Source organism: Astyanax mexicanus, chromosome 3 (assembly GCF_023375975.1).
Source record: "Astyanax mexicanus isolate ESR-SI-001 chromosome 3, AstMex3_surface, whole genome shotgun sequence".
Classification (NCBI taxonomy): Eukaryota; Metazoa; Chordata; class Actinopteri; order Characiformes; family Acestrorhamphidae; genus Astyanax; species Astyanax mexicanus.
Window position 1 is genome coordinate 26,994,747 of NC_064410.1, and position 27,821 is coordinate 27,022,567.

At 36.9% G+C, this 27,821-nt stretch overlaps 1 protein-coding gene across 1 annotated transcript; it reads left to right on the forward strand.

Annotated features, from left to right (window-relative positions):
* Positions 1-27,392, forward strand: tuft1b (tuftelin 1b). The gene is made up of 11 exons (XM_007230528.3): positions 1-97; positions 12,634-12,701; positions 12,783-12,849; positions 12,940-13,005; positions 14,440-14,529; positions 18,299-18,397; positions 19,430-19,647; positions 20,351-20,456; positions 20,895-20,978; positions 22,994-23,085; positions 26,146-27,392. Exons 3-11 carry the CDS (start codon positions 12,817-12,819, stop codon positions 26,216-26,218), a joined length of 861 nt encoding a protein of 286 aa, XP_007230590.3. The 5' UTR covers positions 1-97; positions 12,634-12,701; positions 12,783-12,816; the 3' UTR covers positions 26,219-27,392.
* The last annotated feature ends 429 nt before the right edge of the window (positions 27,393-27,821 follow it).

The following is a 27,821-nucleotide window of genomic DNA, read 5'->3' on the forward strand; positions in this document are numbered from 1 at the left end:
TTCAGCATTCCTGGTTTATTGTGACTCGCTAATAAAAACACGGGCAGCATATGCTCAGACTCTCAGCAGCAGGCGGTGTTCAGGTGTCTGGATTAAGGTAAGGAGTAAGGTTTTGATTAATGTCTGGGTGTGAGGTTTTATTGCTAGTTTATAGTTTAAAGGCTGTTTATGCTGATCTTATCATTTGATCAGTTTTTCTAATTATGACTGGCCACTACATGGAGTAAGCAGGTTGTGTGGAACAGCATTGTTAGCTATATAAATATATTTAAAGGAAAATAATTTTTAAATTTAAGTTTTTATTCTCTGATTATGATGATTGTGAAGAAAATATTGTCTAAAGTACCCAATTGAACCAAAAGGAATGCATTTTAATGTGTTTTTATGTGTTGTTTTTGAGCATGTTTTGTGTCTCAGCGTTTTCTGCCTGTCTTTTTGAGGAATGAAACCTGAGCAGTCATTAGCTATAATCACTCTGTAACCATGGGAGTTTGTACTATTGCTTATGGGATCAAACTAAACGTTCTTGGATTAAATTCAGGTTAAATTTTATCTTATTTTATTGCTAGACGCTATGCTAAAATACGTGCAAAAATGTACTGATATTTATAGTTCATAATCTATAGAAAGAATAGTTAAACAAATTGAGTTTTCCTTATAAAATAATGGTTTTCATTACAGTAGCATTGCCATAATAGTACAGAAGCCTCAGTCCATTTCATTAAGCTGCATCTCTGTGGGCTGCTTTTCCAAGTTGCTGACTCATCGGATGCTTTCTTTCTTTCCTATTGGGTTATTGATCATTTAGTGATGGCAGTTATTCACAGGGGGTTAAAAGGCCAGCAGGATTGTCAACAATGGGGTAGTCAGAGAGGAAGATGAGGTCATTTGGCACTTGGCTTATGCATTGCTTGTGTTGTTTGTGTTTTGTGCATCTGACCACAAGTAAGTTTGAATAGAAATAGTGATTTATAATTTTTTTTTATACATTTTGTAAAGAGTTTGCTCGTTTTTAGTAATGTTAAGGTAGCTTGGTACATGGTAATATTTTACTCTGTTAAGTAAGGCACCTTGATTATTTACGTTTTACATTATTTTTGTGAGGTTTCTTTAAATTACAGGGCATTTATACTATATATATATATATATATATATATATATATATATATATATATATATATATATATATATATATATTTTTTTTTTTTTTTTTACAATTGCTACACAAAGATGTTTGGGGATTAAGAAACAGTGATATTCATAGAAACTAGGGTTTGCAAAGTAAATGCATTTTATTTATGCAATGTATTTATAATATGCTTTAGGCCAAAAACTGATCTCAAAACTGTCATATATTTTATACATTGTATATTAATGTCTGGGTGTGAGGTTATATTGCTAGTTAATAGTTTAAAGGCTGTTTAGATTGATCTGATCATTTTTTTTTGTTTTTCTAATTATGACTGTGCGCATTGTTAGCTATATAAATGTATTTAAAGGAAAGAAATGAGTTTTCATTGTCTGATTATGATGATTGTGAAGAAAATATTCACAATCATCATAACCAAAAGGAATGCCTTCTAATATGTTTTTGAGTTGTTTTTGAGCATGTTTTGTGTCTAAGCATTTTCTGCCTGCATTTTTGAGGAATATAACCTGAGCAGTCATTAGCCTTAGCCATAATCACTCTGTTACCATGGGTTACCATTAGTTACTCTAAAGAACTTCAACTTCAACTTTCAAGAACTTTGAGAATGTCTTCAAGTGCAGTTACGAAGACCATTAAAAACGTTATGATGAAACTGGCTCTCATCAGGACCACCCCAGGAAAGGAAGAGTTACTTCTCTTGCACAGCATAAGTTGCCAGCCTCAGAAACCTCAAGTAAACAGCTCCCCAGATAAGAGCCAGCTAAATATACTTTTAAGTTACTACATGATTCTTTATGTGTTCCTTCATAGTCTGGATGAATTCAGTATTAATATACAATGTAGAAAAGAAATTCGGCTGGTCCTATAATCGTTATTAAGGCTCCTGATTCATGATACATTGTTCTATGACAGTTTTGAGATCAGTTTTTGGCCTAAAGCATATTATAAATACATTATTTTATTATACATTATATATTATATTATATATAAATGACATTATCATAACAATATAATATTGTTTATCCCACAGTTTGGACAATATATCATCCACACAAAATCAGTAATTGATAGGCCTATATGGGACATTGTTAGACAAAGTAGTACGCAAAGAAGACTTTATTTTTTTCGCAGATTTACTGCTACTTTATCATTATAGCATTACTCAGAGCATTGTGGTTATAGTAAATAAAATGCATTTACTTTGCAAACCCTAGTTCCTATCTATACAACTGTTACAGTGAGTCAGTGTGAATCTTTAAATGACTTTGTTAAGATCTTAACAACAGTATTATGGAATTAGGCAAAACAATGGAATCCACCTTTAAATTAAACAGTTGATTTTAAATATGTTGGTTAGACTTTCTTATTTTTGCAAAAAAAAAGTACATTTAGAACTTTAGCTATCTTTCTCATAACTGTTGATGACAGCTTTCTCAAAGTAACAACACCATACTTACAACACTAAATACAAACCATTAAAGTACAATAGTGAGGTGCGGGGCATTTATCACATATCTGTAGATACAAACTGTCACAGACCCTGATCAGGCTTGTCTTTTGCCAGATTTGTTCCAAGAGCTCTTTACTGGTGCCATCTAATTTATGTAACAGATTGCTGAGGCAGCCGAAACGATTTTAGGTAACTTGTCAGAACAAGCCTCCTTTTAGAATGGGGTGTGCTAACCACACGGCATGACGACTGATTTGTTGGTTTTAAGCTGCCAGTGGATGTTCTTTGGTCTTTGCACATGGGCACAGGAGTGTAACGTGTGATCAGTGATTGATTTCTCTGCCAAATGAGGACAGAATTTAATTAAAGGAGTGATGAGCCATGTCACTGTCAACACTGTGCTGAGCAGATCAAAGCCTTGGCAGTGTGAAGGCATGTTTAACTGGAATCTTCTATAAATTGTTGCTGGGCTGCTTGACGTAAAATGAATACCTTTCCTTGTTGTTGTTGAAGCTTCTGGTGCATTTCATTGTGCTGATCAACAAACAAGGAAACCAGACAACTTCTAAAGTATTTCCTTTAGTCAGGTAACTACTAAAACAGAGTCAATCACCTAACATACACATTATCACTCACTTTACTTTAAGTGGCAGTTTTCCAGAGAAGGATTAACCCTAAACGAAGATTACATCTAATTTTATAAAGCACAAACTACGCTACAATCATTCTGTTGTTTTAGCCCTGCTAACGTTCAGAACACAGAACACCGTAAACCTAAACATGTTCCAACTACGCGTTCAATACAATAAAAAAGGCCCCGTACATGCAGATCCTGGGCCCTGGGGGGCTCATAGTGTGGCTGCCTGAATCCTCATGTTTCCTTTGCTGTGCAGTGGCACAGTGGTGGAAGTGGATCACGTTTGTTCCAGGCTTAAAAAGGTGGTACAAGGAGACCATTGTACAGGCAGGTAGAGGAATGAATCCAGACGAATCTCCTCTCTCCTGATGCTCTTTAAATGACTTTTGTTTCAGAACTCCCATCTAAAATCTTTACCAACCTCAAATCAGAAACAGGTGGGAAGGTAAAGAATTTACCACATAGTTAAGTTGCCATTCACTTAAATAAAATTTTCATTCACTTAAAATAGTGACCAAGTTTCAGGAGTTATTTTGTTACATGTAAAACATTCTTGCAGTTTGTTAAACATTCTCCACACATTCTCTTTTGGGGACAGGTCAGTCCATGTTTGCTATATATGTTTTTGCATTGTCCTGTTAAAAAATATTGGATATCTCTGGAAATGATGTGGTTATAAAGGCAACATATGTTGCTCTAAGATCTCAATACATTATTCTGCATTAATGCTGCATCACTGTATCATGACAGACGTTGGACTTGGACCTTTTGGTCTGTTTTTTGATATCGGCATGATCCTGTTTGTCCTCACTCCAGAGCACACAGACATTTCTTTCCAAAAAGAAAATCTGGGATATTGGCATGTGTGACGACAATGCATGGTTCCACTACATATTGGGGCATTGTTTACTCCTTGGCATGTTCTCCTCCACCGGTCTTACACACTGCTTTTGGGAGAACTTTATGCCACTCCTGGTGCAAAAACAATTCAATACTTCAATTTGGTAAAATCAAAGAAACTCATCATTTTAAGTGGTCTCTATTTTTTTTTCCAGAGCTGTATTTATGATAAATAATTCTGCTTATAGATTTTACTTTAAACAGAGAAATTAAACTGTAAATTAAAAAAATCTGTAATTTAATTTAATTTAATTGTAAAATATTGGAATTATAATAAAACAAACATTTTCCTTCACCACAAACAGCCATTAAGTCCAAAGCAAAAGATAGTGTTAGCCTGTATAACTAACTCATATGTTTGAAGTGGTTTCCCTAACAACGTTAGTGAGGGTGCAGGTAAAATATCCTAACATAAAAGATTCATTTTGCCCAAAACTGAAAGCGCAGCTCATACGTACAGATACAGAGATTTCTTTACAACATATTTCTTTTACATTAGAACACACTTTAGAACATATAAGTAAAGTAAAAAGAAACATATAAGAAGACTTTCTTTCTTAAGACACATTTGTGAGTCTGGCTGAAGGTTAGTGTCTGGTAAACAGTACAAAGAAAATGTGTATATAAACAGTGTGTGTGTGTGTGTGTGTGTGTGTGTGTGTGTGTGTGTGAGAGAGAACATTAGCATATCCGTGTAATTTTTGGTCAGTCAATCTTCAGCGGTTCTCAGAAACTCAAAACAGTCTGTGTGTGTGTGTGTGTGTGTGGTTTGATGAGGTCACTCAGGAAACTAAATGGAGATGAGTTCGTGAGAATGAAGAGTGTTAGCTGGAGGTAGAGCGGGCGTGTCTCTCGGGAGAGGAACATTGTGTCTGGGTGAGGGCCTCGGGCGTGGTCACACTCCTGTATGTAACGAAAGAAAAGAGAGGGAAGCTTCTTTTCTTTCTCTATCTAAACAGCCTTATGACTGTGATTGACTGAATGTAAAGCTGTGTAGTTTTAGCTTTTTTGTCCTATGTATGTCTAATGTTTTGTTCAGTGTGATTCCTTTTTTCTTTTTTTGCATGCATTTTCTTGTGTGTTTTGATGTCTGAAGATGAAATCTGGCTGTTTGTTACCATTCCAGGTGTGTGTGTGTGTGTGTGTGTGTGTGTGTTTGAGAGTGTAAGTGTAAGTGTAAGCCTCCCCAGGGCTGTCATTCTTTGTCTATCTGATCCAGGAAAGCATACCTCTAAATTCTTCCTGTCACATCAGAGCACTAATATTTTTCCCCTTAATAGCCCTGCCATTACACACACACACACACACACGCACACATTGCTCAGTCAGAACAAAGACATGTGCAACCACATGCTTGTACAGCAAAAAAAATGCTTTTGCCTACTAACTCCAATGCCCTCAGCACTTTCAGGAAAAAGCTTTTTTTAAAACATTATTTTACATATAAGAATACTGATAAAGGTACTATGGTTCATTTTGTATAAATGATTAACAGAAATGACTAGATTTGAAACAATATAAAGAAAACCGTCATAATACTGTATTTTAAGTATTAATATCAGCATTTTTTCTAGACCAGAAAATGTAATGTTCTATACATTTAAATTCTAAACATTAAACTGTATATCTAAGTAATATTTCATAATATAATTAACATAAAACAATTGCTTGCTTCTTGGTATTTCTTGGAATCAGCGAACTACCATAGATTTTGTTGTTTTAGATGGTGAAAAAAAAGGCCAAATCCTATTTTGATTTTGTACCCCTACCCCTTGTTTTCGAGTGTAACCCTTTTCATTTGGAACAGAGTTTACTATAAGCCAAAGGATTGAAATCTTCCCTCTAAGAAGTGGGAGAAACCTTCAAGCAGCCGATATAGCTATAGCTAAAGCAGAGGAGCACTAAAGTTTAGCAACCTAGCTGCTGCCTAACTAGTTAACTTAAGGGTATTATATGTCTTTAGTAAGGTGGCAGGTGGTGGAGCAATTCATTATTATTGTCCATTCCTTAATTCGTTAATTTTACTTTCCCGCCTCTGCCGTCTGTTGCACCGTTTAAGGTGACGCAGGAGAGTTAGCTAGTTAGATAGCTAGCTGCTGAAACAAACTAGTATGTTTAGATGTTTTTTATGCTTTTTCATGAAGAAAATGACCGTAAAACATTAAAACTACAAATTAAATTCTGGTAATATAGTGGTATCATAATTTTTAACGAGGAAAATACTTTATTGGTCGCTTTTTTTTAGAATTAAATCACATAGATGGTAACCTGTGTAGCATGTGTGATACTTTTATTTCATACACTATTTTTTTTAAATCCCTGGTGTGGCTGTTCTTTTTCCACAGTCTACTGCACACATCCATTCACACCTTTTGACCAGCCTACCTGGTTTGCTGGGAATGTTAGCTAGATGACTCAGTCTGCAGACTGTTCTTACTCATGCTTTATATAGTGTCTGTGGACTACCCTGTTGGAATCCCGTCTTTTTCCATGTATGGGCAAGTTGAAGGCTACACCTAACAATTACGTCTACTCCTTTACAGTGTCTCTTTTTAATGCCCCCTCTTCACTAATCGTTTCTCAGTACTCAGTAGGAGGAGTGGGAGTTTAATCCTTTTTGGCACTTTTTGAAGTGCGTGTTTTTGCCGATGCTACATGCTACACACAGGCCAGTTCTAGTTCTAGTTCAGAGTTCTACACTTAACGTTTTAATATCCCAGCAAACATACAAAAAACATAATACATTAATTCATACATTTATTTAAGCACTTAAATAAACAATTAGTTTGTTTCACACAACCAGCTAATTACCTCAGCACTGCAATTTTCGAATTTCAGAAATGTACATTAGTTATAATATTCTTATAATAAGATTTTCTAAACAGTGCAATTTAATTCATATATGTACCTCAGCAGTGCCACTCAAGTCACATGTGAGTGAAATTCACACAAAGAAAGGCAGCCAATTTTTTTTAGTAAACAAACAGATGCTAAGGCTAGTTAGCTCGGCTAGCCCTGTACAGCTGTTTGTGAAGAGGTTTTAAACTTCTAACCTGTGTAAAACCTAAACCTGCTATGAGTTTGGTGTTTGCAGACTCTCTTTCTCATCCCTGTTTCGAGTCTTTTACTCATTTAGCCAACACAACAGAAACAGTTTTTAGTTTTTAAAAATTATTTGGGTTGCCAAATGTTTGGTGCATTCATAGTTAGAGTTGAGGACTTTCCTGGTACTGTGTTGAACCAAGACAAAAATGCTGGTGTAATCTGTTTTTATTCCATTTACATTTAAGGCAGATGAGCCTTAAGTAGGCATTTGAATACCACAAGTGACTCTACTGTTCTGACACCCAGTGGATGTTTGTTCTAAAATCTTGGCCCAGCACAGAGAAGAGTCGGGATGTTTGTTTTCTGTGGGTTTTGAGGGATGGTGGATGGAGCCAGGCCGTACTGGAAGCTCTAAGGACTCTTGGTACAGATCTTGCTTTAACCATTGCCATCAAGCAGGAAGGAGCTGGTCCTTTTTTGGCTGTGTAGGCCAGCATCAGAGTTTTTAATCTGACTTGCTAGGGTTGAGTTTCAGGCAATGAGGAGTCCTTCACGATGAGATGTCAGTGAGACATGCCGAGATGCAGGATGAAACCTGAGTGGTGGAAGGAGGAAAAAAAGGATTAGTTGAGTGCCATCAGCATAGCAGTGGTATGAGAATCCATGAGAAATTAATATTTCAAATGTAGAGTGAGAGCAAATGAAGAGTGAGAAAAGAAGAGGACCAAGCACCGAGCCTTGTGGAACCCCAGATGTTGCCCCTTGCCACGTTACTTGGTAGGAACAATCCTTCAGGAGAAGAGATAGTCATTGTAAACTATAAAAAGATCTCATAAAAGCAACTAAATATTCTGTACTGAAAATATGTGCACAGTCTCATATGCAGCAGCATGCAATTAATGGATTGTTGTGGCATATTTTGTCTGCAACTGTCATTTAAATTGATAACAGGATAACTTTCATTGCACTCAAGTGCATTGCACTTAGTAGCTTGTGGTTTGGCCCTAATCAGACCCTTCTTGATAGGAACTTACCACTGCTGACCGGGAACCCCTGATATGCCTTTCTATTTCCGAGATGCTTTGTCATCTGCTTCTTATCCTTTGTACATCGGCAAAAATGTAATGTCTGCATCTTTTTCCCGCATGTAATGTGTTCACTACAAAAAACAACTGTTCAGTTATTATCTAACATAACCATGAGTGATCATAATGTTTAGCTGATCTGAGTTTTAACTGATAGATTATATTCAATCATGTGGATGTGAAAATCATAGCAGTTGGTATTTTTATGGGGCATATGTACAGATGAACGACCACAGAGATCAGTGCAGAAGTGGATAAATCATGCTGACTTTACCCTTTTCTAATGTTCTTCCAAAGTTGTGACCTCAGTCAAATCTATTAAAAACATGTACTGTGCTTAGTGGAACCAGTGTAAGGAAATCAACAAACTTTACCACTTCTGCCAAAAAAGTTGTTATTGGCTTCCAAAAGAATCTGGTCAAGGTATTCAACTTACTACAGGATACGTAACAAAATATTTGGTGTGCTATTAATACTTTTTACCCTTAGTAAATATCAGATACCTCACCCAGAATTAACTTCTGCAAAACATTCTTTTTTTCTATTAATAATTGATGTATACCGCTCTGGAAAAAAAGTAAGAGAGCACTAAAAAATTATGAGTTTCTTTGATTTTACCAAGTTGAAAACCTCTGAAATATAATCAAGAGGAAGATGGATGATCACAAGCCATCAAACCAAGCTGAACTGCTTGAATTTTTGCACCAGGAGTAAAGGCATAAAGTTATCCAAAAGCAGTGTGCAAGACAGGTGGAGGACAACATGCCAAGATGCACGAAACCTGTGATTAAAAACCAGGCTTATTCCACCAAATATTGATTTCTAAACTCTTAAAACTTTATAAATATGAACTTGTTTTCTTTGCATTATTTGAGGTCTGAAAGCTGTGCATCTTTTTTGTTATTTCAGCCATTTCTCATTTACTGCAAATAAATGCTCTTTATGACTATATTTTTATTTGGAACTTGGGAGAAATGTTGTCTGTAGTTTATAGAATAAAACTCAAACTTTAGAGAAAGTGATTCAGAAACTGAAGTGGTCTCTAAGTTTTTTCCAAAGCTGTATATGTATGTACACTCATTTATCATGGAAACATAACAGTTCACAGAAATCAATGAAAGCCCAGCACTGCCTTGACATTCCTGCCCATGATGAATGTATGTAAACTTCCGACCACCACTTTATGAAGTTAGTTCTGAAGGTGTGGACCACTCCAGTTATCAAACAACTCTATATAACGCCTCTGTTCTCTCTTTTTCTACATTATCTCATTTCCTCTCTCACTCTCCTCTCGCACAAAAGCGCAGATCTGCTCCAACATGTATTTAAGCTCTTTTTGAATAGCTGACATGAGTGATGATGGCTGTTTGTATTTGAGATTACCTGTACAGTTTGTTTGTACTGGAAGCACACAGGTTCCTGTTATATAAGATATGGGATTATTAGAGTAATCTATTTTTTGGCACATAACCTGAAACTTCATAACCCCCCTAGTGATGATTATTATTATTATTATTATTATATTGATTTTTCTTACCTCTTTCTAACACCAATATTTTGTTTGTTCTTCTTTTGTACATTTTTCTTCAGGATAGTTATAGATAGACTCTGGCAGACTATTTATTATCAGAAGCTTTTCATTAAAAAGACAAAGAAGATTGCCAACCAGGTACATTGTAGACAGCAAGTTAACAGTCCATAACAGTTAATGTGTTTAAAGCAGGACAAATGGGCAGATGTAGGGATGTAAGGCTGAATTTTCATAACTAGAGAGCTTGGCAACAAAGCATCTTTAACTCATTGAACTCTAGGCTGTTTTGGTGTGTTTTTTCTCAGTTTTTGTCAGTTCCTCTTTCAGGTCTTATAACACAGTAATTATATAAGACAGTCACATGCCATGAGTTCTTTTACTCCAGAAACCATACGGCTGCTCAAAAATATAATCATTTAAAATGTAAAATGAAGCAGAATTGTTATATTTTCCTGGAACTGGCCATGTTTTGGTCAATATTTTTTACTTATTTTTAAATGTATAGACTTTAAATATATTCACACCCAAGATATCTTTTGAAAAATGGTTAGACTAGAGTATATATAGAGACTAGACTAGAGTTGGAAACATAAGAATATTGATGATCATCAGAATAATGAGCATCAGGTGGATTTATTTTTCTTGATAATCACACCTCTAGGATAAATGTAGATTACTAAAACCTGACACTCAGAGCAGCCAATGCCTTTCAGTATTCTGATCAGGACACACAAAGAAAACTTTATACAAAAAATTAGGTTTAGTGCAAAATAACTACTTAGTTAAAATGTGCAAGTAAAATAAAAACTATATAAAGTAGTGCGCACACCATACCAAGCTTTATTTTGAGTTCAGTTAGTTTCACATTTTTTTCTGTGGACACTTTTCAGTTTATCATTTACTGATATTATTTGGTTTGAAACATCATATAAATATGTTTGAAGCACTAAAGGTTAATAATATTGGTTGGGGAAGGAGATCTCACTTTTTTTTAGGTGATTTCTCAATGGGTTTCTATTAGATTTAGCTTTACTGCACATGGATGTCATCACTATTTTTAGAAAGAATAAGTTACACGCTTTCTAACCATATATGGATTATGTTTATGTGTGAATGGATTCCTATGTAATTAAGCTGAGAACACAAGGTGTGATTTTGGACGGAAAATCCGTCTGTAATGTTCTAAGGGTCTTTTTTGTGGTATTTTTATATACACTGGTTAGCACCTACACAACATGCTACAACTGGTAAAGTAATGACAGGTTTATGGACACCCAGAGCTACAGGGATACAATCCATGTAGACCTCACCTCACAACTTACTGCACTTACATAACTAGCATTGAGGATCTGCTGCTAACGTCCTGGTGCCACATACCACACAACACATTCAGAGGTCCTGCGGAGTCCATGCCTCAGCCTGTCAGCAGCACAAGACAGACGTAAACAATGTTAGGCAGGGGGTTTAATGTAATGGCTGATCTGTATTTGACAATATTGCAGTATTTATCATACTGGAAACATTTGATAATTGACTGTGCAGTAAAAACAGTTATAAGTTGTTCATGAAGAGAAATGGTGGAAATATGACTGGGAGTTTTCCTGATGGTCTGAGCAGATTTAGCAGCCCATTCAGCAGCCAATCAGCTTGCTGGTAAGAGGAGGAAGGCATATAGTCAGGAACATCCAAAAAACTAATGAGATTATTGCTATATATAAAATATATAAAAAATATTAGGGTTTAATTTGGGACAGCTCTTAGGAAGATTGGGCATGGTTCTGGGACTGTTGTAATAAAAAAATGTTATTCTGGAGCCCTGCACAAAAAGGATAGTGGTTAAAATATGATATGTTTAAAAATGGAAAAAGTAAAACAATGCTACATTTGTTTTGCTTAATTTATTTATACTCTAAGTGGGGCAGCTGATTGTGTAGCAGTTCATCTTACAAGTGTAACTGCCTGCTTAACACCCTTACATCTATGTTCTAGATCAGGGGTCACTAATAGGTGGACCCAGACATTGTCCAAGGCAGACCCAAACTGATAAACTACAGAGAAGAATTTCATTCTGAAAGTGTTCATTTAAAGCGGCGGAACTTTTCTTGTGTTTATGGTTTACGTGCTTTGCTGCGCAGTAAACTCCCAGACTAACCACCTGTGGTGTAAAATCACCAAACGTTGTTCTCTACCAATCAGATCTGTGCAGACCGCTGCCCCGGCTAGTGAATTGGGACGCGGCCGGAAAAAAACGTCTTTATAAAAGGAGCACAAGAACTGGCGGAAAAACGAGAACAGGCGGAAACTAAAGACACAGCAAGTGCGACAGAGAGACATGGATTACACACAAAATCTGTCCAGATAGGCGTTTTATTATTATATATATTTTTTATCATAGTCCAAACAACCTCACGGGACTATATATATATATATATATATATATATATATATATATATATATATATATATATATATATATATAGTATACAGGATATAGCACTAAATCTGAATCATAACACAAAATAAAAATGGCCCAGACCTTGGACTGATGAAATTTTCTCCAACTGGACCGTACTGAATTCTAATTAAATACCTCTGTTCTAGATAGTCATAACCCACAATGTATACAGTGACCTCCACATTTATTGGCACTCTTGGTACAAACCAATAAGATATACAAGATTTTTCCTGTTTTCATTAGTATTTTGAGGCTAAACATTTACTGACTTTGTGAAGGAAAGCTATAATTTCTGTCATTTAACGTTATTATTCTGAAACGTCCTGAGGGCCCTTTGAGCACTTCTTGCTCACCAACTGTTTTTTTTCTCTCTTAAACAGACTTCACTGATCTGTGTGTACCAGCTGCAAAGATCTGATTCCCAGCCATCCTTTTAACATTTTAAAAGGTGAGTTTTAGCCAGATTTGCTTGTGTACTCAGGTTTGTGTGTATGTGCATGTTTGAGATTTGAATGATTCTGTGTTGTAGGTGGATCTTGAAGCAGTTGCTACAAGGAGCAAAGATGTTGACTGACGAAGTATCACAAATACAGGAGGTCAGTACAGACATCTTACACTCGCTCTCAGATTAGAGAGAGAGAGAAAGTGAAAGAGGCAGTTAATAGCTCTTCTCTGTTTCCTTATAGGTGAGGTACTGTCTGAAAACTCTGAGGGAACAAATGGCGGCCAGACATAACAACAACAATAACAAGGTATTACCCAGTCCATTTTGTTTTATTAGTGATTCTGCTTGTGCAAATTGTAAAACAAATGACATAACTAGGGTAGTTGTACACCATAGAAATTGGCTAGCACTGTTCTACAGGGGTTGGGCAATGAAACTGAAACACCTGTCATTTTAGTGTGTTTCATGGCTAAATTGGACCAACCTGGTGGCCAAGACATCTGTGACCAAGACAGAAAGTCTTTGTAATGTATTAAGAGCCACAGTATCCAGGGTAATGTCAGCATACCACCAAGATGGACCAACCACATCCAACAGGATTAACTGTGGACGCAAAGGAAGCTTTCCAAAAGGGATGTTCGGGTGCTAACCCGGATTGTATCCAAAAAACATAAAACCACGGCTGCTCAAATCACGGCAGAATTCAATGTGCACCTCAACTCTCCTGTTTCCACTGGAACTGTCCATCAGGACAATAAATTATTGTGCTATAAAACCAGGTGTTTCAGTTTCATTGTCCAACCCCTGTATTTGCTTATAGCTTCCTTAATACATCATGTGATGTATATGGGTAGCTTCATCCCAGTGTGAGTAAAGAGTGAAGATCAAAACTGTTTAATTCTATATTGTTGTATATGTGATTTAAAATAAAGATACATATTAATAAGAAAGTAAATTGACATACATTGACATTTAAGGCATTTGTATTTGTGCTTGATGCTCGATAATCTTTTCCAGTGCAACTTGATACAGCAAAACAATCAAATGTAGTGTTCGGAGTCTTGTGTAGGGACTCTTAGGCTACATTTACACAGAAGGGAAAAATGGCCTAAATTATTTTTTTTTATCATAAAAATGTGACATAGGTGTACTGACAGATGTACTTTAACATTTTCAGTTCATTTTTCGGTCACTGTTATAACTTCTTCATATAACAATAAATGAAAACCCAGGTGCAGAAACAGCAGACATCCTGTCTTCAATGGGATTTTCTCTGCTGCCCCTGCCTAGTTGTACTTCTGGGTAACTTAAAATATACACCAAGGATGCAAACCAAGCAAGTGGCCATGGCTAAAAATGTGCAATCCTAGCTCTCAGCCACTGGAACTCATTATTAGCTCCTGTAATGCTAATGAAGAAATTTGATTTGATGAGAAAATCGGATTTGGGACACTATACCTGCTGTGTAAACATAGCTTTAATGATGTAGTGCGGTATGGTTTTCTTACCAAAGCAAGACACACTTTATATTTTGCATTTTGGAATTAAACATCTAAATAAATGACATTTTTGTCAACTTTTGCTTTAAAAAACTTTAAAGTACTTCTCAACTACCCATTAGACAGATTTACTGTACAGAAATACAAGCTTTTTCCTATAACCTATTTCCCTTTCAGTATTTTACTTTGTACATCTTTTGAAATGTTACCCAATGTTTTTTCCTCATTTTTCTTCTCTGTAGGTTCTACCCAACGGCGTCCGAGTTAGCGTGCCCCTCAGCAACTCTCCTGTCTCCAACTCCAATGTGGATGGGCCTGTCTCAGAGACACCGGTAAAATAACTGTCTGCAGAAGAATCTGAGTAATCACAAAAAGATTGTAAAACAAAATGTTTCCATATATTTTATTGTCCTTTTATTTTAAATATAATATTCACTGCATCATAACACACGTCTCAATGCAGAATGCAACCACACCTCTCTCACACAAAGAAAAGCACTTGGCCCACAGTATCATGTGTCATTCCTGTTCGAGTGGAGTGAATGCTTCAAAGAGTGCAGTGTGTAAGATGAACCTCTCCATTAGCCTCCCATTTATCTCTCAGCCTGAGCTCAGCTGAGCTGCGGTCGGAGACTTGAGTCTTATTTCACTGTCTGCCATTTAAAACTACAGTAAAGATGATGAAGCTGTTGGTTTTAACACAAGAAAAAACCTGTTTCTCTGAAACATTAACTTATGTTAATGTAATTATTTAAACTGACAGTTTATTACATGTGAACCGTGGTATTACTCACAGGAAGCAAGCACACTGGGGACCAGCGCATAGAATGCCCATGACAACTATGCCTCAAAATTGTATAGATATAGACACACTTACAAATGGAAGAAGTTTCGGTTTTTATATAATCCTCCCACTTAGCTCCATCAACCATGTAACCAGCCCTAATGTCTATATTAATCTTAGTCATAATGCATCTCATCCATCATAACCCATTTAAAATGCAACATATTATATTACTTTTACATAGTTTCAAATTGATTCTTTAATTTTATATGAGCCAGATGACAAACTAGAACCATCTCCAAAACATCGGTTGTGTGTGAATTCCAGTCAGCAGTGGTGAATGAATCATAGGTGGTCATAAGAGGCACAAAGCTCTTATTTTAGGGATCTGTAGGCAAGACGTTGATTGCACACCAGAGAGCTGGATTTAGGGCATATCATGCAGCACGAAACAAGCAAAAGGCATAAACTAATTCTCTTGATTATCATGGGTGTGTTTTGGGCATAACATGAAATGAGCCAATCAGTGTGTCTCTTACCATTCCTTTTAAGAGCCAGGTGTGTTCTTACTTTGGCGCGTTGATATGTTAACAACAGCAGGCTTTTGTTTGTGTCAGTAGAAGATACTGACCTGCGCATTCACACATTGAAGGTGCACCAGCAGCTTGTTAAAGGGAATAGCAATGTTATTTTATTCTTTCTTTTGTTCATTTTTGAGGTATACGCTTTACTTACCCACATAGCTGAGATAGAAATGAGTATTGACTGTTGTCAAGGTTTATTTTAGTCAGTGGCACACTTGTGTTTTCCACCACCAAAATAGCAGCACACCAGAAATGTACCTGAACGCACCTCACTTCCAGACCACCATGACAATCAGTACAAACTCTAATGTTATTATACACAAGGCACGAAAATAGACTGTTTATGGGGTGTAAGATAATATAAGTGATGGTTTTGGGAGGAAACTGCCACACTGCTCATTACACTCTGCTGTGTCTTGGGCTGCAGTGTCACAGACCTATTGGAGGGCCCATTCTAACCCCTATCCACCAATAATTGCAAAACATATTACCCTGGAGCAATGGAAAATAGCTGTGTGGTGTAATCAGTCCTGTTTTCCTTTACATCCTGTAAACAGGGCTGTTGTGTATACATGTAGAATTTGCTGGAACAACAGGTCTGATCTGGGGCTGCTCCATCTTACAACATAAAGGACTTAAAGTGTGCTGCTAATGACTTGGTGAACTGTAAAGGTCCTGTAAAGTGAGCTTTTTTTAGTGTCACACAGAATATAAAGAGTGTAATAAGCATTTAATAATCATTTTGTCTCATAAATGTATGTTTCCTTATTTGTCCAGAGTGGGGTCAGACAGCTGAATTTGACCTGTAGAAGACAGTAGACAGGGTAGCATAAACATTTAGGTTAACATTTAAGAGATGGTAGTGGGTGGAAACGAATGCCTTTTTAGTATCAACCTGTTTAACACACAGTAGTAGCAATTTAATAAGCAAATTACACTGACATGCCAAATATTATGTGATTTGGGACTAATATTGTGTCCCATGACTTTTGCCACATCCCATGGTGACTAAAGAACAATGCCCAGACCTGTGGGATATACATGTGGGTCTCCCTGCATTGAAAGTGAATAGGATTTCTGGCAGAGTCATTTCTAACCAGACACCACCAATCACAATCCGTCTTCTGTAGGTCTTAATGTCGGTTTTGACATGTATTCCTGGTACACGTGTGATGCTGTAGATCGAGGACTGTTTAATACCTGCACAACTTCAGAAATGTTTTATACCAAAGACGTAGGAGCGGATTTGACATTGGAGGGGGCACATTTACTAATATGAATCAAAGCCCCCCTATAGTGACATAGAACAACATTTGTGGGATTACAGTTAATCACAAATAAAAAACATACAAATGTTTCCATACTTTTGTTTATTTTTAGTTAAATCCAACCAAAGGTCACTTACAACCTAAACATGTTACTACACATTACATTTACTGTTGTTAAAAAAAAATAATGCGTGCAATGTCCAAATTATATACATATATGACAAAAACTGATCAGTTAATACCTAATATTTAAAATATAATGACAACAGATTTGGTTACTATTATAAAGTAACGTTTCATAGAGATTTTAACAGCAGTTAACAAATTTTAGATAACCCAAACCCTCCTAGTCTGGTAGCAGAACAAGATATTACCCAAAAGCTGTTTTTATTGCGGTATATTGTTGTTGTTGTAAGTCATGACTCTCATCACTGACCTCTCGTGTAAAGCTGGTGCCCAATGAGGCGAAAGCTCGGGTCATTGGAGCTGCTGAATGCAGGACATTTCTGATCAGGCATCTGAACCCAAGCCTAAACAAAGTGAAAGACCACATAACAACCAGAACCACTTGCTAACAACAAACATAGCAAACCAAATTATCTTTCAAAATAAAAGTTTATTTTAAAACAATTTCTGCTTTTTCTGTGGTATCAGAACCAAGGGGACCAATCTACCTATTTCTGATATTAGGTGTGATATGTCCCAAAAATCACCCCTGGTTCCTGCGCTAATGTTTTATTCGCTTAACCTCCGATATTTCATGTTGTCTTGCAAGAGCAACCTCATTCACAAGGTAACACCTTACAACGTATACAGGTGTGGATATTCCCAAGCTATCCACCTGAGGAGAAACTTCTTGGTCAGTTTATATACTGCTGTTCCATGACCTTTGGCACGTCAGTGTATGTTGTCATTTGATGAATCTTCTTGACTTAATTCCACATGCACTCTCAGCTTCTCTCACTCACACTCATACGTCTGTACACAAAAACCTGTGAGTGTATAAACATGCGCATATGCTCACACAGGCGCGCACACATACTTTTACCTATCTGCTAAAAGTCGCACTGATGAGGGTCTGTGAAACCGCACTGGTCTGAGCTGCTTCTAGCTCAGTAAACAACTCTTACCCCACCTCCATTTTATTGCATGGTAAGAGATCATACGACATTCCCAGACATTCATGTTGCCTTAATAATCTGCATGACCTCAATTAATTTTCTTAAAGCCTGCAGACAGGCAATAATGGGAAAACGGTTCAAAAAATGTAAAACCAGTTCATTTGATATGTAAATAGTGAGTTGGAATAGTGCCTGCAGCAGCACCTGTGTATCTGTCTCTTTCTTTGCTGAACAGCAGCTCAAAATTAAACACTTAAAGTGAGGATATGGTAGCTTGAGCTATTGATATGTTAATGTAACAAGACTGATGTTTGTGAAATAAACAGAATGAATTCTCTTGTCAGGAGGAGGAGTGTGTGAGGTTGAGAGAAGTGACCAAACGTCTGTACGCTCAGCTGCAGTCCATGGAAAAGAGACACCAAGAGGAGAGAGAAGCACTGCAGGTACCTTATATACACACTTGCTCACACACTAAACAAATACACTCGCATTTCCTGTCCGATATACAGTGTTGTGCAAGAATTTTGAGGCCTCCATTTGTTACTTACATTTTTTTTGCCTCAGAAAAAAAAGAAAACATATTTTATAAAGTACGACACAGAAGTAGGTAAAGAAACAAACAGTAAACTGGGCAAGGCAAAACACATTGTGGAAAAGCTAGTAAACTAGATTCAATACTCAGCAACAAGAAAGCAAACTGAGGGCTATATATACACAGAAGGAGAGGTGTGAACAATCAGAAGCTTGGAGAGTGGGAACGCCGTAGCGTGACATTGATCGGTAAAGTCAGGTAAGTCCGGTGTGAGTGCATGCTGGGAAGTGAAGTCGTGTTTAGCGAGTTCAGAGTCCAGAGCAGGCAGACTGACAGCATCAGGACAGATTATAGGACTCTCTGGAGCACATAAATTACATACATGGATAAATATAAACCTGTTGATACAATGTCTAATGCCAGGCATTGGCTAGAGGTATAAAAAATTATTGTGCTCCATACAGTTCTTTTGTGATGAGTTGGTGAGTTAAGGATAATGTGGGGTGGTGATCATCCAACATCCTGACCTCACTAACATGTAAACTTGCTGCTGAATTTAATCAAATCTGCACAGCAAAGCTCCAAAATCGATCAGAAATCCTTTCCTGGACAGTAGAGACAGTTACTTCCACAAAAGAAAAATAAACTCTTTTTCATTTCTTTGGTTTCTGGAAGAAGCAGTGACTAAGCAGGTGCCCCAATTAATTTGTCCATGTACTAAAGCTTTCATTTATTTTTCCACACCCTTAACATTTAGTCATAAAAAGTTTTGACCTTTGCTTTTAATAGAACACCTTTAGCTAATTTCATATTTAAGAAATGTTTTGACTAGAAATGACATTAATAAAGGGGGGACCCATGACTTTTGCACGGCACTGAAATCAAACAAAGAAGTCTAGCTTCTCCAAATAAAGTCTGGCTTATCTTCTGTTGCCCTCTTCAGGCCGAGAACAGAGAGAGTCAGTTGCGTCTACGGGAGCTAACAGAGCGGGGGCAGCGTGCCGAGAAAGAGGCGGAGTGTCGAGGCCAGAACATGGAGAAACTCCAAAGACTTCTGGCAAGTCTCGAGGTGGAGAATGCCAGCCTCTGTGATAAACTGGCTGCTGGAGAGGCTGAGCTTCAGAAACTGAGAGCTCTAAAGGACGAGGAGAAAGAAAAGAAGTGAGAGCACATAAACAAAAGCATCAGTCAATACACTTATGAATGAAATCTTTTACCATCAGGTACCACACAGTACATGTGATATCTGTACACATAATAATGTCCCATTTACCTGGCATCCACTATCGGGCCTTACTCCAACTCCAATAAATAGCATTGCCTTGCCGTGAGCATGTTGGCCAGTGTTCAGCATTACTCACAAAATAACACCTTACAATGTATACTGTTGTGGATGTTCTTAGACCATCAGCGGAGGTCAATTTACATACTGCTATCCAAAACTTTTGGCCTGTCAAATAGGTGTGGGCGATATGGCCCTAAAATAATGTCACAATATTTAATGTTTTTTTTTTCAATAACAATACTCTTGGCCATATGACAAAACACTTAATTAAAAAAAATATTTAAAAGAATACACGCCTGCAACAGAATAAATATACAATTTTATTATTGCATACGATATGATATGGCACACCTCTAACTGAGTAAAAATAACAAGAATTTTATCAGATTTGTAACAGAAGTCAATGATCAAGATATAATCTGTCTCTAGTAAATATATAAAAACAAATGAGAACAGTGTTTTTTTGTTGTTGCTAAAATCGGGAAAATGTTAACTGTCTCCTTATACATTAGTTTATTTGGTTTCATTTAAACTTAAAAATCTTAAGGTAACCTGTGTGTGTGTGTGTGTGTTTCCTAGGCACGAGAAACTGGAGAAAGAGCTGGCTGCTCAGAAAGAGAAAAATCATCACCTAGATGACATGCTGAAGAGCCAGCAGAGGAAAGTCAGACACATGATTGAACAGGTAACACACACTCACATACATAGAGAGCATGTTTCATATATGATGCGCAGTGTACGCAGTGCATATGCACATCAAAAATAGCATAGAACGGCAATGCTTTAATAAAGCAAAAGAATGGTGGATAGACAGAAAGAATCAAAGAACGAATGATGGATGAGGACTACAGAAACGGTGGACTATTAGTACAGACCCAGTTAAGTAGAAGAGATAAAGAGTGAAACTTTGCCTGTGTCATGAATAAATAATGTATCCTCTTCCTGGTCAATTATCAAGCACACATCTCATATTACACCATGTGACTACATTGATTCATACACTCCTACATACACTCACTTCCTCATTCAAATGGGAGGATTTCTGTGGCACATTATGTTAATAGGCTCAGAATGTTGTATTGATCCATTATTAATGAATTCATTAAAACGTGTCTATTTACAGCTGCAGAACTCTCGGACCATGCTCGACGACAGAGATCGTGTGATTGATGACCTGGAGGAAAAGGTGGCATTTCTGGATGCTGAGGTCAGTGTCAGGGTTCTGACAGGGTTGAGAGTAAACTGAAATTTTACTGTTGTCAAAGAAATTAAAAGTAAAAACAAGACAACAATTAAAATAGAACTAGATCTTAAGCCCTAGCCCTTAAAGCAGGATTAGTTTCTCATGGGGCTCAGGGGTCATTTTCTTTTTTATGGGGGGGTCCTATTTGATTTTATTCCCATCCGGAAAGACCATGTATGTGTTTCTCTCAGAAAATAACTGAATTACCTACATTTTTTCGCTGGTAATTTAAGTCCCGTCTGGACGCACATCTCTAAGTTTCATCACCTCACATTTAATAAAATAGCTATTTGTCCACTACCATGCACCATAATTACACTTTGGGCATGAGTTTCCATGGAGATCCATGTAAACACAACAATGAGTGGAAATGGAGGAGCTACTGATATCATGTGACCGAGCCAAATAGCTCACTGGTCCTCCAGTTTTTTTCAATTGCAGTCCGGATGCAAGAGTTTTATCACTGAGTAGAAGTGTGAAATATTTTTCACAGACGTTCCCCTGAGAAAATAATCCCATCCAGATAGGGCTTTAGTCTACCTGTGAAGAGGGTTTGAACAATATAGGACACAATATGCACAATAGTCACATAGCAGGATGTGCAATCTCACCTAATCCAAATTACACTGGACACACTATAAACTACAACTTTCTGGATACAAAAGGAAAATGAGGCAGAATATATATGCCCAGTATAATTTATTTCACGCCAATGTTTAATACACAGAGGGTACTATGAGTTGGAACACTGACTGCTGGTGTGATCTAGTGAAAATTCTTTAATTTTTTATATCACAATATATAAAGCAGACGAGCAGAATGTCACAGTGTCAGTTTTTCACAATATTGTGCAGCCCTAGTTTGAATTTTAAAGTGCAGTGCATGCAAAGTGAAAAGAGGTCTGACCGTTCTTATTAAGGTTGCATGTCCAGGAACTGGAGATTTATCCAAACTAAAACTACATTTAAAAGACTTGTAATATAGCCTTACAGCATGTGTTGAATCTAAACTCTCTGCAGCTCTGAGTGGTCCAGCAGACAAAGGACTTTTGTTATGATCCAAGGATAGCTGCTTTGCATCATGGTTTGGATCATGCTGCTTTCTGTCAGCAGCCGAAGTCCGAGAGAGCACAATTGGCCTTGCTCTCTCTCTCTCAGGGGTGGGTTAATGGCATTTCCTCCTTATATTCTTTAATAGAGCAGTCTGTTAGCTGTTGTATTAGTGCTGGGGAGCCACGCCTTCCTTGTTGGGAGGTGTATGACTTTACATGTATTGGAGGAGGCATTTGCTAGTCTTCACTCTGTTGATAGTGGTGATATTTGTGGGTACTGATAGCAGTTGTTGCCATGAACAAGGGTTGGGTAATCGGTTTTCCAAGATGAGTAGAAAATGGGGTAAAATTTGAAGAAAAAAAGAATTCCCTATGCTGTTAGAACACCAGAACCAAGACTGGGTAACCTTGAAATATACTTTCCCATTTGGTATGTGCAATATGACAACATTTTAATGTGAACATATCTTTGGTAGCAACTGTACCTAAAAAACAAAGATGTAAGTGCACATTTAATTTTTATATAAGACGGTATATAAAACCCTGTTTAGTTGGATAAAGTGCAACAAAATCTGCAGAAATATCACTGAACTATAGGAAGTATAGGAAAATATCTGAACAACAGTTTTAAGAAGCTGCTTCTAGTGGTGCATTTTTTGGCATATAGTTATAGTTCCTTTAAATGTGTGAGCTTTAATGAGCACATAATGAACAGAAACAGTTTTTGTTAAATTCATTACATTGAATTTATCGACTTTTCAAATACTCCTAAACTCTATGGGACCACCAGTGGTTCCTCAGCTGGTTTGTATTGCCTTGATTGTAGTTTAGTCATAAAACACAAAGGCTGAAGAATAGCCTCAGTTTTTACCTGTTTACTGTGTTTCTTAATATATTTCTGATGGTATGCCCTCTTTTCCTCCCACAGAACAGAGAGATGCGTGACCAGGTGGAATTCTGTCTTGGTAATCAGATGTCCAGCTCACACCAGTTAGATAAGGGAGCCCAAATTGTATACAGGTGATGATACACAAGCACAGAAACAGTTCAGACTTGTCAGATGGCCCAACCATCTAATGATAGCATACAAACACTAAACGATTCATTTATTTAATGAGTACATTATGTTCCTTTTGTTATGATGTACCTACAATGCTCAACTGGTCTCCTCTTGTTTGGTGATTGCATTATTCGTATGAAAATGTTTTACCTTAAAGAGGTTCCCCCTTTGATTCTGTAAACATTTTGAATATTTAAAATAATTAGATGTTTTAACTTAACATTATTGGCATGTTATAGGAACAATATGTATGAAATGACAGCACACATGTAAAGTAGCTGCCAAAACATTGGAGAGAGCTGTTTGCCCTTCCCCACTTCCCCAGATGTGAAGCCCATGTGGGTTGCCAGGTTGAGCACACTGACACAAAGGAGCCCAAGACAAATTCAAGAACTTTTGCATTGGCAACCCATAAATCACATTTCTATCACATCTAAATTTAATCAATAGAGTCAGACTTTTTGTTTCTGACCTATATTGCTTTATTGCTCAGCGCAGTCTTGCATCCATCTTGTAGCTTTTCTGGGCTCTAAGCTTTATCCATCTATCAGACACATTGATTTAGCTTTTTATAAGGACGCTTTTGAGGCGACAGCACACTGTGTTTGCCTGCTTTCACACCTGGCAACCCAGGGTGCGGGCTAAAACACAGTCTAAAACACATTGTTCTGTAAAGAACTATTTAAATAACAAACAAGCTGAAGCACTACTGTTAAGATTCGTCTGTGCTTAAACGTAGCACTTAGCCTTAGCATTTTATTATGAGTTACTACAGAAAATAGGGTGAATTATAAGAGATTGGCACATAAGGCCAGGTGGGACATGATTTATTTGCTTGCGTTAAGGGGATTTTTTTGCTGTAAAATCATAAAATATAAATGAACATCTTCAGTATTATAGACATTGACCATTTGCTTGCATATTTTGTTCCAGAAATGACGAAAAACAACTGTTCCACAGTATCCCAATCGCCTTCAATTCACAGTATAATACATATGTTTCTTTAAATAATATTATTATTAGCTACATTTACTCCAGAAAAAAGCTAAATATATTTTCCTGGCACCCTTTCTTGGTATACATCATCCAAAGCTTTAGGTCACTGACCTACTGACCCATTGGAAGCGCTCTGCATATACTTAGCCTGAGGCGGCTAGGACTGTGCTTATAAACTCTGAAGTAAAAGGTATTATGTGATGCAAAACAAATCAACACCATGACATACCCACCTCTAAATGTTAGTGTGGAGATAAGGTTCTTTATGTCATGACCACTTTCCCTTTTGTTTTATCTTATCCGATTACAGAGAGTATTTCCGTTCATAGTTGCAGTGCCATTTGGCAATCCAGTCACATTAACTGTAAGTGCTCATGGTTTGTGGTTTGGGCTATCTTCTGGGAAGCCTTCCAAATTGCTTCTTGGCATGGAGACAGTGTCTTATCACAGTTTTGCAGACTTCGTGACTCTGAGATGCAGCCAGGGCTAAAATTTACCTCCAGAACCGTCCTCTGTATGGAGAAGCAGAGCAAGTTTTTCTGTTCCACACATATTCTTCCTCGTTTCTTCACACTGACATCTCAAATAATCGTTTATTGATTAAACGTATCTGCCTAAGTGTCTTCCTAAATTTCCTTTTAGGAAATTTTCATTATATTTTGTTATTAACAAAACCTATAACCTAGACTAACAATATTTTAAAAGTCATGAATAAAAAAAAAACACTTGTAAAAGCTCCCTAGCTCAGCTATACCAAGGGCAGCTCAACAGATCTAATCAAAATAAAGTTTTTATCATCATGGTGTGAACTTGTTTGTAAATTGTTAGCTAGCTGTTACCAAAGACTTCTGTTGTTGGGCTGAAATGTCTGAGGAGATAAAAGAATAATATAATAGAATAATGTTTGTGTAGTGTGTTGTTAATATTAGGGCTCTGCGGGGGGGGGCAAGTGGTCCAGTGGTCTAAAGCGCTGCCACTATGAGCAGGAGATCGCAGGTTCGAACCCCACTCATTCCCCCACTCTTTGCCATTAAAATGCCTGCGCTCAGAAGGAGCACAATTGGCCCTGCTCCCTCTGGGTGGGTAGATGGCGCTCTCTCCCCACATCTAAAGGGTGATGTCCGCAGCACAGGGCGTCTGTGAGCTGATGTACCGGAGCCGAGCCGCTGCGCCTTCCTCTGAGCGCGCTGGCTGCTCAGCAATGCTGCATCAGAAGCAGCTTGAAAAGAAGCGGTGGCTGGCTTCACATGTATCGGAGGAAGCATGTGCTGGTCTTCACCCTCCTGGTGTGTTGGGGCATTACTAGTGATAGGGGGAGTCCTAAAGAGTGGGTTGGGTAATTGGCCACGTAAATTAGGGAGAAAATGGGGAAAATTTTAAATAAAATTATTATATATATATATATATATATATATATATATATATATATATATATATATATGCGTTAAATCAGAATTTTAATGTTATCACGATTCGTTAACATGATTTGAGATTTCACAATAAGCACTTTCACTTATTTAACAAGACCAATAATTAGGCCTGATGGTCTGTATGGCTAAAAATAACCTTCGTTAGTGTCAACTTGTGCCCTAAAGACACTTTAACTTTAACCACATTTTTTTCGTGCCAATATAATAGATAAATAAATAAATAATTAAATAAATAAAAAGGCCAGGTGCCGTTAAAAAAATACACAGTGTCACTAGACACTTTTTCTTCGTCTGGGTTGCCTGAGTGATTGTAAAGGTGATGTTAATTTGATTATTAATTTCAAACAATGCTTTTGAAACTTTCAGAATGTTTGATCCATTTATCAATCTGGATTCCTGCAAGATGAAAACTGATTTGTATATATTTATATTTCTACTTCAGGAAGTAGTTTGTCCAATTGTTGCAAAATGTGACTGCAATAAGGCAGGAAATGTTTTTACATAGTTGTTATCATCAAATTAAAAGTGCTACTAAAGAAAATGTATAATTGGTTTATAACTGAGATACTAATAAAACACTGTTCTTGTTCACAGCAAGCCTCTGACACCGACAAGTCCTGGAAACAAGTCTCTGCCCTTCATCAAAGTGATAGAGATCAAGTCCTGAGAGGCCAAAAGATGGAGGGAAATGAGTCTGCATTTCTTTAATATATATGTATATGTACATGTATGTATATGTTTCATACGCCACCTTTAGTCTGGGTGCCCACTGCATAGCCTTTATTTAGTTCTTTAAGCTGTCATCATTTTTAAAGCATATATGTTTGTGCTCAAAAATATCCAAATTGCTTTTACAGTTGAGATTAGATCAGCCTTACAGTACATGCACTGTTAATCTATTACTTTATGTTCTGTAATTACATTGCATGCAAGAAATATACATCTATGATTACATTAATTACATTACATTGCATGCAAGAAATATACATCTATGATATCCATGCAAATCACATAAATTGTAAAAGACTGGGTTACAAAGTGTGTTGTTAGAATGTTGCTTTACAGCAGATTAATTTGGATACATTTTAAGTTTATATTCAGCTTCTATAATATTGAAAAATATTAAAATAAAAAAATTGCATTATGAACAGCAGGGTTACATCATTACTAGTGTTGTAACAATTCTGTAAGAATCCAGATAAAATCCATCTACTTTATTGTCATTTTGTACAAGAACACACTGAAGTAAATGAAAATATTCAGAATCCAAGAGTACGATGGTCAGGATATATTTTCAATACTTCGAGGCTTTATGTGAATGTTTTCATTTTCAACTTAGTGGGACATTCAACACTATAAATGGTCAATGTTTTAGAATGACGCACTTCTCACAAACTAAAACATGTTATTTGTTCCCATATTTTTTTCTTCATTCAGACTGTGAAGTGTATTGTGAAATATACATAATGAACAGTAATATACATAACATTTGTCTATATGCCTATATGTCTATATGTCTATCTTACAGACTTAGGCCTAGATCAAATATTTGGCCAACTATGCAATTATAGTAGTATTTTATGCTTAGATACACTATTTTTTTTATATCTGGAGCTAATTGTTTACTGATAATGATCTCTCTACATCAGTAAAGATAACACTCTTTCTGTTATTGTTTCTATAAGCAGCTCACCATTCCCATATTAAATGTGAAATACAAATCTCTCATAGAAGAATGTTTATAGAAGCTGTATAGTGGTGATGTTAATGTTTTGCTATGCATTTTGCTATGTATTTATGTTGTGTATTGGGAATTTAAATAAAGTTCAATATAACATACATACCCTTCTTTGGCGATACAAAATTGCCCCCTAGGTGTGAGTGTGTGAGTGAATGTGTCTGTGTGTCTGTCTGTGTCTGTCTGCCCTGCGATGGATTGGCGGCCTGTCCAGGGTGTATCCTGCCTTCCGCCCGATGCTGGCTGGGATAGGCTCCAGCACCCCCCCGCGACCCTTAATGGATGAAGCGGTTGATAATGACTTGACTTGACCCTTCTTTGGCATCTAAAAAAATTAAGAAACAGCGCCATCTATTGGTTCAGACTTTAAACACTTCCATAATGTAAATAATAAAGGATAACTCCCAGTATTAAATATATTGAAATAGGACGTTACGTCATACAGCACATAAAATTAAACCTAGGTCCTGGGTGGCAGCTGTTTCCCAGTCAGTTCTTGTATTTGTGGCATCCATTAGCTTAAAACAATTAA

What these genes read in the sequence shown, in the direction of transcription:
- tuft1b (XM_007230528.3), top strand. Translation starts at nt 12,817, where the DNA reads ATGTTGACTGACGAAGTATCACAAATACAGGAG. An exon ending in ATAACAACAACAATAACAAG is followed by an intron (nt 13,006 to 14,439) that starts GTATTACCCAGT and finishes TCTTCTCTGTAG; the next exon opens with GTTCTACCCAACGGCGTCCG. An exon ending in GGAGCCCAAATTGTATACAG is followed by an intron (nt 23,086 to 26,145) that starts GTGATGATACAC and finishes TCTTGTTCACAG; the next exon opens with CAAGCCTCTGACACCGACAA.